This window comes from Netta rufina, assembly GCF_964035555.1.
Source record: "Netta rufina genome assembly, chromosome: 20".
In the NCBI taxonomy this organism is placed as follows: Eukaryota; Metazoa; Chordata; class Aves; order Anseriformes; family Anatidae; genus Netta; species Netta rufina.
Genome location: NC_140144.1, coordinates 1973227 through 1988081, shown reverse-complemented (window position 1 = coordinate 1988081; position 14855 = coordinate 1973227). Strand labels below are relative to the sequence as shown.

At 46.8% G+C, this 14855-nt stretch overlaps 1 protein-coding gene across 7 annotated transcripts in view; it reads left to right on the top strand.

Moving 5' to 3' along the window:
- Positions 1-634: 634 nt before the first annotated feature.
- ZNF618 (zinc finger protein 618) overlaps positions 635-14855 on the top strand; it is a 178819-nt gene continuing 164598 nt past the window's right edge. For all 7 annotated transcript variants that reach the window (XM_084299151.1, XM_084299154.1, XM_084299150.1 and 4 more), the window contains exon 1: positions 635-1074. In XM_084299151.1, the coding sequence (XP_084155277.1) occupies positions 1024-1074 (51 nt within the window). In that variant the 5' untranslated portion in view covers positions 635-1023. The remainder of the gene's footprint in view (positions 1075-14855) is intronic.

Below are 14855 nucleotides of genomic sequence, written 5' to 3'. Positions count from 1 at the left end.
GACGTGCCGGGGAAGCGCTCTTTCTCAGAGGGCGGCGGTGGCGGGATGAGTTTCACACGAGGATGGGGACTTGACGATTATTGTGAGAGACTTCTCAAACAGGGGGTGCCACCACGCTCCCGAGCGCGGGGGCTCCGCGCACAGCGGGCGCTGCCCACGCCGGCCGCGCTGCGGGGGACGCCGCCCGGGCGAGCGGGCGGCGGGGAGCGGGACCCGCCGCCAGCCCCCTCCCCGCCGCAGGCCCCGCTGCCGGCCCGGCTCTCGCCCCGCGCCGCCCGGGACCCCTCGGCTCTCGCCCCGCCGCGGGCCGCCGGCTCTCCGCCGCCCCCCGGAGCGGCGGCGGCGGCGGCGGCGGCGGCCGCGGGGCGCTTCGACGCCGCCGCTCGCCCCGCGGCCCCTCGCCGGCCGCCCCCGGCCCCCGCCGCGCCCCGCAGCCCGGGCCCCGCCGCCCCCCGCGGTGGGGCGGCGCGGCGCGGGGCTCGGCGCGGCCGGGGGCGCTTCGCCGGCCCCACGGCGCGGAGCGGCCCCGCGCCCGCCGGGCGGCGGCGGCGGCGGTGGTGCCCGTCGCGGGGCCGGGCCGAGCCGTGCCGGGGCCGCGCGGGGGCGGAGGGCAGCGCGGGGCCGGCCGGCGGCGCGGCGCGGCTCCCGCGCTGGGCCAGACTCAGCCCCTTTCTCCCGCCGCCGCTGGCTGCGAGCGCGCTGCGGCTGGAGCTGCCCCCAGAGCGGCTTCGTGATGGCGGCGGCGGCGGCGGCGCGGGCTCGGCAGCGGGAGGCGCCCGCCCAGCCCTGCGCGCCGCGCCGCTAGCGGCAGCGCCCGTGCCCGCGGCGGCCGCCCCGGCCCATGCCCCCGGGGGGAAGGGGGGCTGCAGCAGCCCGGCGAGCCGCCCACCCGCGCAGCGGGGGCATCGCCCCCACTCGCCGCTCCTGGGAGGGCGGAAAGCAGGCGGCGGCGGCGCCGGCATTGTGCGCGGCGGATCGCAGGCCCCGGCGGCGCGGGGCTCGCCTGCCTCCCGCCCCAGCCCCATGAACCAGCCGGACGGCTCCGCTCCGGCGGCGGCGGCGGCGGGAGCGCAGGTACGCGGCGGCCGGGCGGCGTGTCCCCGGGGGGAGGCGGAGGGAGCGGGGAGGGAGGGCGGCAGCCGCAGCCGCCCCGTCGCGGAGCCCCGCCGGCGGCGCTTTGGCGCAGTGCGCGGGGGGCGCCGCCGGGGCAGCCGGACCCGCGCCGCCGAGGCCTCCCGGCACGGCCCGGCCCGCGCCCCTCGGACCGGGGCGGAAAACAAAGCGGCGCCCAGCAGCCATGTCGGCGGGGACGAGCCGCCGGCCGCCTCGCCTCGCCTCCGCGGCCCGGCCCCGGCCCCGCGCCCGCTCCCCGGCCCGGCCCGGCTCGGCTCGGCTCGGCCCGGCCCGGCGCCCCCGGCCCCGCGCTCCGGTCCCGTCTTTCTCCCTGCTGGAGCTTTTCCCCCCCCCCCCCCCGCTTCCCCGCTCCCCTTCTCGATTTTTTTTCTTCTTTCTAATTTTCCTCCCAAACGGTAGTTTTTTTTTTTTTTTTTTTTTTTTTTCCATTAAAACGACGCCACCTAGAGGAGACTATTTTCGTAAATAAAAAAAAAAAAAAAAAGAAATTAAAATTGAAAAAAAAAAAAAAAGAGGAAATATTCAGCTATTTCTTATTTTTAAGAAAGTTGGCGCCGGGCGGGGCGGTGCGGGGCCAGCGGCCGGGGGGGACCCCGGCACCGCCCCGCCCGGCGAAATTTTATTTTTGTCCCTTTGGAAGCAAAGCCTTGCTCGTATGTAAATGAAAATTAAGCTGGAATTTGAATGAATTCAGGTTTTTCTCTCCCCCTAACCTCCCACACCCCCCCCGGTTCTCCTGAAGGAAAATAAAGGCTGGAAGCAGCAGAGTGCTGGGGAATCCAACTCGTTCAAGTTGGAGGTGGGCACCTCTGGATTAACTGCAATAAAATGATTAGTTTGGGAAAGTGGGAGAATTGCTGTTACGGAGCAATTAAGAATTGTACTTCATTGTAATTTTGAACTTGCCTACCACAGTGTGCCAGAACGGGCTTTTGCTGCAGTGCTTAAAGTTATTTGTTTCAAATAAGGAGTTTTGCAGGAAAATTAGACCATAGAAAATTTGCTGTGGACACACCCAAATTTTTTTTTTTTGTGATTTTGGATTTCATGCAAAACTGCTCTTAAACAATAAGATTCTAAACACGGTCCAGGAAAACACGAGGACAAGCAAAATTAAGAGTCGAATGTCAGTTTTATTTTTGAATTTCTTGGCATTTCTGATGGTTTCTTCTGGCATAATTAAAACATAGTTTCCAGCATTTAATTTCCTACTTCATTTGTAAAGAAAAAATTTCCATAGTAGGTTTTTTTTTCCTTCTTTTATTTCTTTTTTTTTTTTTTAAGCACATGCAGACTGTAACTACTCCAGATACTGTGTATCTTATAAATCTAGTATTTGCACAGGTTTATTATAAGGTCCGCCATGATATTATGAATGTGCATAATTAACAATATTGTGAAAAATTAATTGAAGATTTAGTGATTTTGATTTTTTTTTTTTAAACAGTAAATCTGAAGTGGCTTTTCAGGGCTCTGCCATGATATTTTTCACAATTTCAAAATCCTTTTTCTCCTTGACTCTTACTGCAAAGCCTTCCTGGAGTTTGAGATGAATTTTTTTTTTTTTTAATTTGTTGTCATGTTCAGATTATTTTGCTGTTACGGGGAGCCTGCAAGTTTAGGACTGTGCACAGACTGGTTTGTTATTGTAGGGTTGCCCTTGAATACTGGGGTCTTGGTATTGATCTTTTAAAAATAAATAACAAAAGAGCTCTGAAACATGCATTGTTTCAATAAAAAGCAATATAGGAGAGATGCATGGCCTTTCCACCCAAAAGTGGGGGAGGGAGAGGAAGGGAAAGATTAGGTCAACATTGAATTTTACCAACCTTGACACAGTCTCCTCTCTAAAATGGGGACAAAATAGCAAGATGGCTGGCTCCACAGCTGCAGCAGTTCTTTTTTTTTTTTTTTTTTTTTTTTTGAAAAAGGCATTTTTAAATTTTGAACTCAGAAGAGTTCGTGGAGCTGCTGGGCACCCACCCTCAAATGTTGAATTGCAACTGGTTAAAAAAATTAAAATTCAATCTGGAATGAATTTTTAAATCTGAATTTCAAACCCATGAAAAGTTTCTTCTGTTTTATTTCATTGTAACTTGATCTTTGTTTGAAATTAGGCAGCACTGGCTGAAAAATTAAAGGTTCTGAGGCTGTTTTTCACCCTGCTCCCCTTATTTTATTTCACATTTTGTGTTTCTTGGGGGGGGGGGGCAGGGGGACAATGAAAAAATTTGCAAAGCAGGATAATTCTTTTGGGTGGAGGAGAAAATATTCTGAAATGTCAGCTTCATATTTTTATTTTTGTGCTTATTCCCCCCCCAACAAGGACCCACCCTCTTCCTGGATCTTTTTTAGCAAATAATAAAACAAGTACCACGGTTACAGACCTGCAGTGGTGCAGATAGAGTGGGGTGGCACATATGGGCAAAAATTACACACAATGCTCTAAATTGGATTAAACAATCCCGGAGAATATTTTATTCATGGTTTCAGCCAGGAAGCTGTAACGTGCTGGCTTTTCCATATTCTTATATGCCAAGAATTCCCTTCCTTGAGCTGCACCCCAGAACTTTCACCGACTCTATGATTATACCAAAAGAAACTGTTTAGCTGTAATTTTTTTTTTTAAGGATTCATACATTTTTTTTTCCAAACAGAGAGCTTTTGATGCTGCTTTTTCTCTCCCTCTGTGCTCCCCCCACCATCACCCTGAGATCTGGGGAGAAACCCCGTGGCTGCATTGTAGGATCAGGGGGGTTATGCATTGATGGGTGCTGCATTTAATTATAAATAATGGCATATATTTGGTTTGGGGTCACAAATACCAGGTTTTTGTTTTATCTTTAAAGTTTATCATGGTCTCCTAAAATATCATTATTGAAATTAGTTTTTATCTGCCGTAACCTGTTTTAGTCTGTTGTAAGAATAAGTGAATTGTCTTGAGGTGGTTATTTGGGATGTGCTGTGTGTTGCACGTCTCCTCTGCAGAGATTTGAAATGCAAGGCAATAGTACTCGGTTGCAACTTGTGGGGATGCTGTCATACAGAAGGTGTGCGTACCGCAACCTTTACAATCTTTAACTCTGCGTATATCAGTTTCTTTTAAACAACGGCTTCCATTATATATTCCACTGGTGATGAAAAGCTGCGGTTTAGGTTATAATGGGTTTCTGAATCTAACCTTTCTGTGTGCTGGTGTCCTTCCAGGAGGAGCCTCTTCTTGCTTGAAAAATTTTTCATAATTTTTCATTGCAGTCTGCTTTCAGAGGATTTTTTTTTTTTTTTCTGGAAAGTTGATCAATATTTATCATTTTAAAAATTGCTGTTGGGCAGCCAGGGAGGGGGAGGGGAGGAAGCAGCGATACCAACGCCGCACTGGTGGCAGGACTGAAACGTGCCTTGAAAAAGGAAAATTTTGCAAAAAGTACCCAGTCCTCAGCGAGGGATGAAAATAGACACAACATTATTAAAGTAGTAGATAATATTTACACAAGCTCAATATAAAATATTACGATCCTATTCGCATAACTCCAGAATAATTTAAATATGTATCACTGCCGTAATGGCACGCGTAGTACAGGTCTGGGTGCAATCACGTGGCTCTGGTGATGCACAGCCAAGTTTGCAATTATGCAAGTGTGGTAGTGAAATTAGGCTTCCAAAAATTAGAATTTTTAGAAATTTGTATTTTGTGCTGGAAACATGACGTAAGGCTTGTGCTGGGAAGGAGTTGGGGTTTGTGCCCTGAGGCCGTTCCATGGGCAGCTCGGGCGTCCTTCAGGTTTGGGAACAGGCACAGTGTCCATCCACGCAGGGCCGTGGGACAACCCAGCCCAGGTAACGTCCATCGCCCTGCCTGCGTGTGCGAAGCACGATGTGTGTACAGAGGGGCTGCTGGATCGCAACTGCACCTGCTGCTGCTGCCCAGGGCACTGCAGGTTACTCTAATTCACCTTCTGATCCCCATCAACAATTATTTGTATGCTAATAGTGCTGGGAGCTTTCAGGAGCAGCCTAACCTGCACAGCATTGGTCCTGCATTGTGCAGGAACGTGCCTTTTGTGTCGTGGTGCTGGCAGGATTAGGCCCTGGTTGTAAGTGGTGGGAAAAGCGGTGGCAAGAGAGCACCTGGGCATGGGGACTGCAAGTGGCTGGAGGTTGTGGTTGCTCTTTGGTGACGGACACAAGTAAATGCTGCGGGGAGATACTTATTCCTTGTAATTTATCAGTTTCTGAGCTGTTAAAACTACAGCATTGTGTATATTTGGAATTGGGCGCTTATGGATTCAGTTTGGCCATACTGCATTTTCTAGGGAAGAAGTTTAATTTTAAAGGTCTTTTATGGATTAATTGCTAGTCATCTGCCTCCTTTTTGCTTTTGTTTGGTTCCTTGAATGTCTCTTGATTATTCTGTACTATGTGATGCCAATTTAGTGGTTAACTAGTATGCAAACTACATCTGGACGTGTTGACTTTGCATTAACAATCATTGATTTGTCTGGAGCAAGGGAATAGAAATGAATGATGCTGTTTACCATGGATAGTATATGAAAAATAACTGTTTGCGATGTATCTTTCATCAGTGGCATGCAGCTCTGGTGCAACTTGTCACGGCGGCTCTGCCTCATCAGCAGTCACGTGAGAGCTGAATTTTTAAGCCCTAGCACTTGGAGTGGGAAAGAAACCCAGGAAAGCAACTGCACGTGGTGTATGGTGAAGGTGGTGACTGCATACCCGGCGTGGAAGAGGCTTGGCATGTGGCTCCTGGTCTCCTTGGTTAGCTGTTGGGATGGTGGAAGGAGGAGGGTACAGTTGTGGCAGAAAGGGAGGAGAAATAATTTATATATATACACACACATATATATATGGAGCTTTTCAGTTGAACATTATAATCACCAGTGATAAGCGGTGGGTTGAGTTGGTGGGCTGCTTCTGTGACGGCTGAGGGCCTGCAATGCTTATGGCAGGAGGAGCACGGTTGGCTCCCATCCTTGCCTTGTCTTGCAGATCCCAAGATGTGCCTGCAGTGCATGTTCAGGTGAGTTGCGGGACAGGGACATGTGCTCCATGCTTTGGTCTTCTTCAGAAGAAGAAAGGGCTGAAGGACTTTCCCAAGGAGTGAGTCCCTTCCCAAGACACATGACGCTGGAGACATCAGACTGTTTATGAAGGTAGGGTTCCTTCCCTTGGTTGATGTTGGATATTCACACCTTGAATCTGTCCTCCTCCTCTAGTCTTGGGCCCTGTCTGCCATGCTGTCCGTAGGACTATGGTGGTGTGTGAAGTTGATTGTGAGCATTGATCTTCCTTTTGGGCTTGGGTCAGCAGCTTTGGTTCTTTGTTTTCAGAAATTGCTGAAATTGTGTTTGCCAGTTGGGTACTGTAACGATGGATATAGGTAGTCTCCTGTGATGTGGGTATCCTGCACTGACAATATTGAGCGTGTAAATGAACGTGGAGGTGTTGGGCAAGCTGCGTGATGGCTTTGTTGAGTTATTTGGGTTTTCCTTGTTAGAACATTTGTTGCTCCCAAAGTGAGTGGTGTCAAACATGGCAGAAGAAGGAGATTAATAAGAGAAATGTGTCCTTCATACTCCTTGAAAGTGTGGCTGAAAAGAAGTTTCTTATTCAGAGGTGTATACAGCACTGAGGGTATGAGTGGTGTAGAAGCAACTTGATATCAGCAGATTAGGCTCTGCACCTGTACTTAAACCACTTCTTTTGTGTCAATATAGAAGAGGTTTTATGCTCTACGTTTTTTTTTTTGACAACTGATTGGCTGTTAACTCAGGTGTGTAACCCATCTGAATGCTCGTACTGGCATACTGGAATCCTTTTCTCCAGCTGGGACATCTCAGTGAGTGGAGTTTGCTTGATGGGAACCCAGGTCCTCCCTGGGGAAGTCAAAGCAGCTGAACCCCTGAGCTTGTGCCTCTACAGGTGTAGAATGATCCAGATGATCCTGGATGAGATCAGGGCAGAGCTGCAGGCTGGTGATCCCACCAGGCAGAGACCAGACTTGTGGTGATGTGCTGCATCTGGAGAACCTGGAGCCTATGTGGCTGGTTTGCAGTAAAACTGCATGGCTGTCCCTGTGCTGAGGGCCTGGGGTGAAGGGCACAATGCTTGTCATCGGTGGGACCAGTGTCAAAATACCAATTCTGCTAGAGCAGCTCTTCTCAGGAGTCTTTCTCCTCTGTCATTATTTCTCTAACCTATATTGCCAAGACACTCCTTAACGTGTGCTTTAGAAAGGCTTAGCTGGTGCACTGTACCTGCAAAGATTTAATTACATAGGCAAGGCCTTCCTTGCTTGTAATTTACAGTACTGCTGTTTGTTTCGCATCTATATTTGGCTGTCATAATGTGAAAAATAATGCTGGAAGTAGAAAAGCAGTGACAAGATTTTGTGTATCCTGATGCCGGCTAACAAAGGGAAGATGCCAACATTGGTGTGTGGAGGAGGGTCTTGGGATTGTTGAAGCCTCTGAGGAGCCATCGTGTGTGGAGGGAATCAATACAAGTGTTTATGGTTATGTGTATGGTTATAGTGTCCGAGAGACTTGGTGTAGCGATGGAGGATGGTGAGGCTTGGGTACTGGCCAGGGCTCGGGCTGCAGACACAAGGGGCTCAGTGAACATCAGTATGCTGTGTGCTTTTAAACACTGGGGATGGTATTGCGTGAGGTTCAGCATCTCAGCAAGTGACAGAAGTAAAACCAGGGGTGCTCACCAGGCCTTCCTTCAGCTGCCAGCTGAGCAAGTGCTCCGTGGGCCAGATGCGGTCACGGTCCTGTGCTGGTGCCATGTGGCACCGCCGTGTCCTCACGGCCTTCCTTCATAATGCTTGTTGCAGTTTCATTTTGCTAGGTATATTCTGGCAACAAAATTTTTTTCAAAAGTTAATTTTTTACTCTGTGTGGGTGTAGGTGTCCTTTCCTGTCTGAAAATAACAACAGAAGTAAGTTTTCAGCAGAACTTGGGTTTGCTTGCGTTGAAGGCCCATCATTTAGGTTCTGCTTACAGTATGCGGAGAACAATTTTAATAGAAGTATTTAATTGCTTTAGGCCCATTTATGGAAGTATTAAACCTTGGTGTTCAGAACTTTGTGGCCAAAGCCAGCAGCTCTGTGGAGAGGAGAGCCCGGCAGGCTGGTGTGGGGGGAGCAGAGCAGGGTGGTGGAAGTGGGGGCACTGGGGCCTTGGGGTGTGCACCTCTAACCAGGGCTCGGAGGTGTGTGTGTTTTGGTGAATTATCTTTCTTTTGTGTGCGACTATTTTAATTACTTGGCTACATGAGGGAAGAAGGAAACTCTCTACTTCAGCAGATTCGTATGATTTCTTATATTTAGACTGCTGTGTGTACTTTGGGAGTAGAGCTGAGATGACCCTGTCAGTCATGTGTGAACTGCCTCAGTAGAGCTGTACCTCAAAACCCAAGAACAGCCACAGGCTTCTGGGTGTAAATCTGTCACTTGAGGTCTGGTGCTCTTCAGTCTGTGAGTTGCAAATCCTGAGCTTTTAGCAGTGATCGTGATGCTCATAATTTGAGGGTGAAAAGGAAGGGTCATAAAGACAGGATAATTATTTGCTGGAAACAAAATACCTTCTCAGATTTCTGAATGTGTTTTTGAAACCCATGTAGGGAGGCACCGCTGGATTTGGGTCTGGTGTGTAGCAGAGGGGAACTGAAAACCCCACTGAGAGTCGACTAAATTCTTCTGTGCAGTTAGGTGATACTGTCAGCAGGAGCATATGTTGGGACCTGGAGATGCTCAAGCATGTCCTGGGGAAGGTGGTGGTGGCAGTGACGCATGAGATGGGTCAGGACTGATGTTTGGTGTCCTTGGTGCTGCGGCAATAGCGTGAGCTGGTGGGATCATCATGGGCCAGCAGGGATGTGGATGAGCTCTGCCTGCCAGTAAATGAATTAATAATTTAACAAAACAAAAACTTGTGGGTGTATTTTGACTCTTTGTCATACTTAGATTGTTTTGGGGCATGTGGCTTCTGATATCTGCTCATGGTTAATGCCACCAAGTCATACTAGGTATTTATCTGATGGAGGGATATTTTTGCCTCCTTATCTCTCTTTATTGTAAAGGCCTATAAATTCAGCTGGGTGGTGATAACAGCCATTAGAATTAGCGTTTTTCCTTCATCGTGTTTTTTAGGTTATTGCCAGAGAGAAAGCGTTGGAGGGGGACCTGCTTTGACGTGGGCTGGGAGGCAGAGTATGTCCGGAGCAAGTTTGCAGGGTTGGAGTTGCAGTGTGCGTGGTTTGGGAGTAGCCATGCAGTTCCCACTTCTGGAAGCGGCATGCAAGTGTCAGAGAGGTGTAGGCATGGGTCCATTGGAGCACCCTGCACTTACTGGAAATAGTCTTGCTGTTCATAAATGAGAAGAAACAATCCCAAGCTGACAAAAACAAAAGGCCTTTTTTCTGAAACCTTGTGTGGATTTAACTTTTTCTTATTTTTTGTAATGTCTTAATTGTTTTATTTGCTAAGAAGTAGATTTACTGAGAATGCTCCATTGCTTTTGGTTTCTAATAATGTTGTGTAGATACCAGTCACACATTATGAATGTTTGTCTAACTCGTATATGTTTGTGCTTTCCTCATTTTACAGAGAACTCTTTGGCCTTCCTATTCCAGCATAAACAGTGCTTGTGATTGTAGTTCATTATGTGATATTTAAAATGTATAAAATGAAATGTTCCTGTCTACCTTAAGCAGACATATGTCTACATTTTACAAATTAACCTAATTAAATATATATGTAGAAATTTATGATATTCAGCTCCTAGCATAAGATATGCAATTAGCATCCATGGAGCCAGGAAGGAATTTTCCATTTGTGTCTTGACTTTTCCTCGTAGAATGTGTTTTTTCTTGTGTGTGTTTTTTTCTTTCTTTCTTTCTTTCAATGCTTTAATTTTTGTTCAGCTTAGGAATTCACATAGGGACTAGTTCTAAAGGGATTTATGCTTGTGGTTAAATTTCCTCAAAAGGAGCTTTGACTGAAGTCAGTAAAATGGTACCTAAATCCTGCACTCCAGCCTATCCCTGTGAATGTGCAGGACAGAAGGATTTCGTTTTGTTAAGACAATATTATCATGAGCAAAATATCATTCTGGAGGAAAAATGGCACTAGAATATTTACATTTTTCAAGCCTCTTCCTTCCTCCTACCCGAAAATAGAAAAAAAAAATTATCTGTCTCCTCTGGATTTATGTAATTTTCAAGTGTTAGGCCAGCATTGTTTCCAAAACACACAGTCCTTCCACCTTAACTCTCTCTGTGGCAAGAGAGCCCTTGCGCAATAAATACAAGGAACATATTCCGTTAATATATGCTCTCATATAGAACTGTTCTGGCACCAGGAATAATACATTTTAGTTTCTTTTCTGCCAAAGTGTGTTTTTTTTTTTTTTTTTTTTTTTTTAAGTTGGATCACACTATAATAGTTTGTTATATAAATAATCACGTAGTCTATTTTGCATCTCAATAGTTGAATGCATTTTATTCACAAAAAGCCTTTTTTCCCCCATAAACATCCCCACTGTTACCCAAAGGTACTCTTTCCTAGCAAAACCCACAAAGTGAATGACGTTCCCAGCTTAGCTATTTTAATGATCCCACAAACCAAAAAAAGCCGTAGGAAATTTTTCAAAAGCAAACTGCAGAAACATGTTTTTGGGACATCATAACTTTCAGACTTTTTGTCCAATTATTTTTGTTAGATTTTCCAAGTAGTCATAACAGCAACTGTAAACTCGAAGAATTTGGGACTGTTCTTTCTTTCTGTGGAGAAAGTTTAGGGCTTTTAAATTTGACCTGAAATGGAGCAAAGCTGACTCAAAGAGCATCCCTGAACAAAGCCACGGGGCTGTAGACCCAGCAAACATTCTGGCTCTGTTGCTAATTTCTGTTCGAGAACTATTAATAATTTTGTGCGAGGAAGGTGAGATGTTGGATTATAACCATTTTTCCCCTCTTGGACACCTCTGTGAATTCATCTTCCAGTATTTTCCTTTAACTTTCTGTCCTGCTGTGTTGCAGAGTCTCTATTTCGAGGCCCGGTGGAAATTTTGCTTTAAGGCACATCTCCAGACCGAAAGGTCTTTGCATGAGCTTTCTGCTCCTGCATTATCTCAGGTTGGTGGTAGAGGGTTTCCCTCGCTGTCCCTGTGTTTTTTTTTTTTTTTTGTTTTTTTTTTTTAATGCCCTTTGCCGTAGGGGGGAATCCTTTTTATATGTGCTGGTCAGCCTTTAGTTTCTGCTCCTCCATCACCAGATGCTGAGTGGCAGCCAACTAAGTAAATTAGAAGACAGCATTGCAAACTCTTTTAGGTTTTCTTGTAAGCCTACGGCTTTGCCAGTGAGCTCTGCAGGGCAGGAACTGTCTTACATCTGTGTCCAGTGTAGCTCCAGGTATGGAACGGATGATTTATTAATAATAACTTTGTTTTCCAGTCTGGCAGGTATTGTACAGCTGTTTCCTTCTCACCCCTGCTTCATAGCTCTGTGCTGACCCTTTGGAGGCTCCTCATGTTGCAGCCCCAGCGTGTGCTGCAGGCTCCTGTTAATGTGGATTTTCAGTAGCCTGGTGTTGCTGAGCGCCGAGGCAATGGTTTGTGTAATTGCAGCGTCTGCAATTTATTTAGGCAAATAGGAGCACGAAAAATATTTGCTCTTCCAGTTTTATTTCTGCAGTTGTTTTTGAGGTGGGACCACCAGAACTATGCACAGTGCTATGGATTCAGCGGTATGCGTTGGCACATTCTCTGTTCTTTTGCTAATAATTAGCTGCGTTTCACTTGCCGTGCTGGCCACCATCAAGTGCTGTGCTGACGCTGTTGGAGAAGTACCCTCAGCCGCTCCTCGTCTGCTTTTGTGAATGCTAATGGTTGATTTAGATGCCTTTATTTTGTGTATTCCGTTATAGTTGCTTTTCCCCAGGTGTATTACTTTTCATGTATCCATGTTGAATTTCATTCCCTTTTGTCACCTGCTCTCCTGCTTCATAAGATCTTTCTGCTGCTTGTCATGGTCCCCCTTGGCTTTGGATGGCCTCAACAATGTCTTCTGTCCACAGTCTTGGTTACCTCGTTCTCCTCATCCCTTTCTCTGCATCTCACTTGGTGCGCTGACCAGGCATCTGTCTGGTCCCCACTATGATATTGAACTATTCCTGCCCTTTATTTTCTGTCTTATTCAGTTGTTAGGCGATCAGAACATTTCTTGCTCAATCCTGTGCATATGACAGCATTGTGAGTGCACTCGGTGTAAGAGCCTTTGTAGAAGAAACTTGGCAAAGACTTGGCAATTCGGGTATGTTGCATCGCGCACTCATCCTTTCTATTTGCTCATCAACACTTTCTGGACACCCTGATAATTTTGTGAGTTGTGACTGCAAAGCTGTGTTGACTCCTGGTGTATCCTTTTTCTCTGTGTGAAGACAGATTTTGTTTCTAATTAACTGTACTAATTCTAAAATCAAGTTCTGCAGTTTGTAGTTCTTTGGATTTAGTCTATGACCCTTCTAAAACAGTGCAGTTTTAGAACTGCACTATTCTAAACCTACTTTGTGGGTTTTAGGTATTGAGGCTGATACGAGTGATTTTGTGGTACTAGGTAATTTTAATAGCTCAGTGCCTTTTAGACTTTTTGTTGGGTACTGTCTGGCTCTGTTTTTTATTATGCTGATAATTTTTTTAGGCAGGTCTACATCTTTTTCCAGTGACCCTACAGTTTCAGGCAGATACTCTTGATCACTCCTGATGAAGGAAGGGTCCAGAAGGGGAATTTCTGAGCCCTTTCACATGCAAGCACTGGTGCAGAGAAGTTGAATTTTTATACTGTGGTTTTATCTTTCTTCAGTGCTTGATTTATACCAGACTCTGACTTCTGGTGCTTATGTGTTTGATTTTATTTATTTATTTATTTATGTAAAATTAGTTTTTATTCCTTTAGCGACCTGTTTATCTCTCTTTTTCTTTCTTTTTTTTTTTTTTTTCCTTTCGGATTGGAGTCTTATGGCTTTGAATTTAGATTCATCGAGTTTACATTCTTCCTTGAGTGTGTCTTTCTGTTCCTAATGGCCTTTTTCACTCTGCTCTTTAACTGTGCTTACTTTTTAAGAAGCCCCTTTGACAGTGATAGCCATCTTCTCCAAGTTCTCCACCTCACCCTTTTAACTGCCCCATTGATCTTTCTTTTAACAAATTCTCCCATTTAAGTACCCTTTTCTGTAGTTGAATCGGAGTGTAATGGACTTTGTGGTGCAGCTTTTGTGTTCCCAAGAGTTCTGGATTTGGAGCACAGGTGCAGGGCGGCAGGGCTGAGCTTGGTGGCTGCCTCTGGGTCAGGTTTTGGGGGTATAGGAGCAGCGGGACACCCGGCGGCCTCCTGCTGGTCTTCGAGAACGACGGAGCAGGGCTCATGGACTTGCATCTCCTGACTCGCATTTAAGGACACCATGTGGGGAGAGGTCAGATGTGGCCTCCAGAGCATCAATGCTGCATCAAACCAGGTTTCGCATTTGCTGGCCTCTGGGATTAACTGAGTTCTGCCGTTCTCGTCATTGTATTTCCTGCCCTTGTAAAGACCCGCAGCCTTCTGGTATTCTTTGATGTGCCCAAGGTGCTGTCACCATCCTTCGATGCTCAGTGGTGCTGGAGCTGTACCTGCCTCTTGTGGACGTGCTGTGGTCCCTACAGGTGCTCTGCCACCAGTTCGTGGCCGTGCACGCTCCTCAGCCAGCACGCCGAACTCGGCATGCCGACCTAACTTGGGCACAGATGGTAGTGCGCTGACTGCTGTTTCCTACCTGAATTTTAGAAATATCTGTAATGCTTTTCAGGGATGCAGTATGCTTATGACCTCATCAATAGAAAATGCTTTACTTAAACTGGGCATTCTCCTGCGCTTGTTGATTTTGTCAGGCTGTAGTTTAAATAGTCCTGTATGTGCCGGCATCTGTTTTCATTTTGGTTTTGTTGAAGTCCGGCTTTCCTGCAGGAGCTCCATCTCCTTTGGAGTAAGCCCTCCTTTAGCTCATGCCTTCAGACCCTCTGAAGCCACCTGGACCCATAATTGGGTCCTCAGAATTTCAGAAGAGGGCACCACATTGGTCCTGGGTTTTACTTTTTCCCAGTTTGTTTTGCTTCCAGGATCTGTTGTCTTCTGTGTCATTCATGTGCACTTTTCAGCCCCTGCTGTGAAACTAGAGCCACGTTCTGGTTTGGGGCTTGCTCTGAAGCCAGGCCCCAGCTTGCTGTGCACAGGGCCCTGCTCTCCCCTCTCATGCTGCCCCTCCAGCGAGCTCGCTGGGCTTGCCAGGAGAGACTGGGGAGAATTAAAATAAGGGAAAAAAAGGAATAATAAAAGGAAGAGATGACAGTTATCCTCGAGTTAGAAGTTATCAAGCGCAGAAAATTGATAAAGGAAGTTAAAAACACAAGGGAAAAAATCTGTGACTGTCACTGCAAAGAACAGTAAGAAAGTATTTATATTAGGAACAAAAGAAATTCTAATAATGGTTTGTGTAGACTTATCACGACTGCGGAGAGGTAAAATGCATAATAAAGCAGAAAAACTAGACATGTTTAATAAATATTGCTGTTCCCTATTTGTAAAGAAGAGGTGTGAGGTATTCATAGTCCATGTGCAGAAGAGGTCTGCCATTGTTAACAGGGAGGGTGTTGAGCAGAGGCTG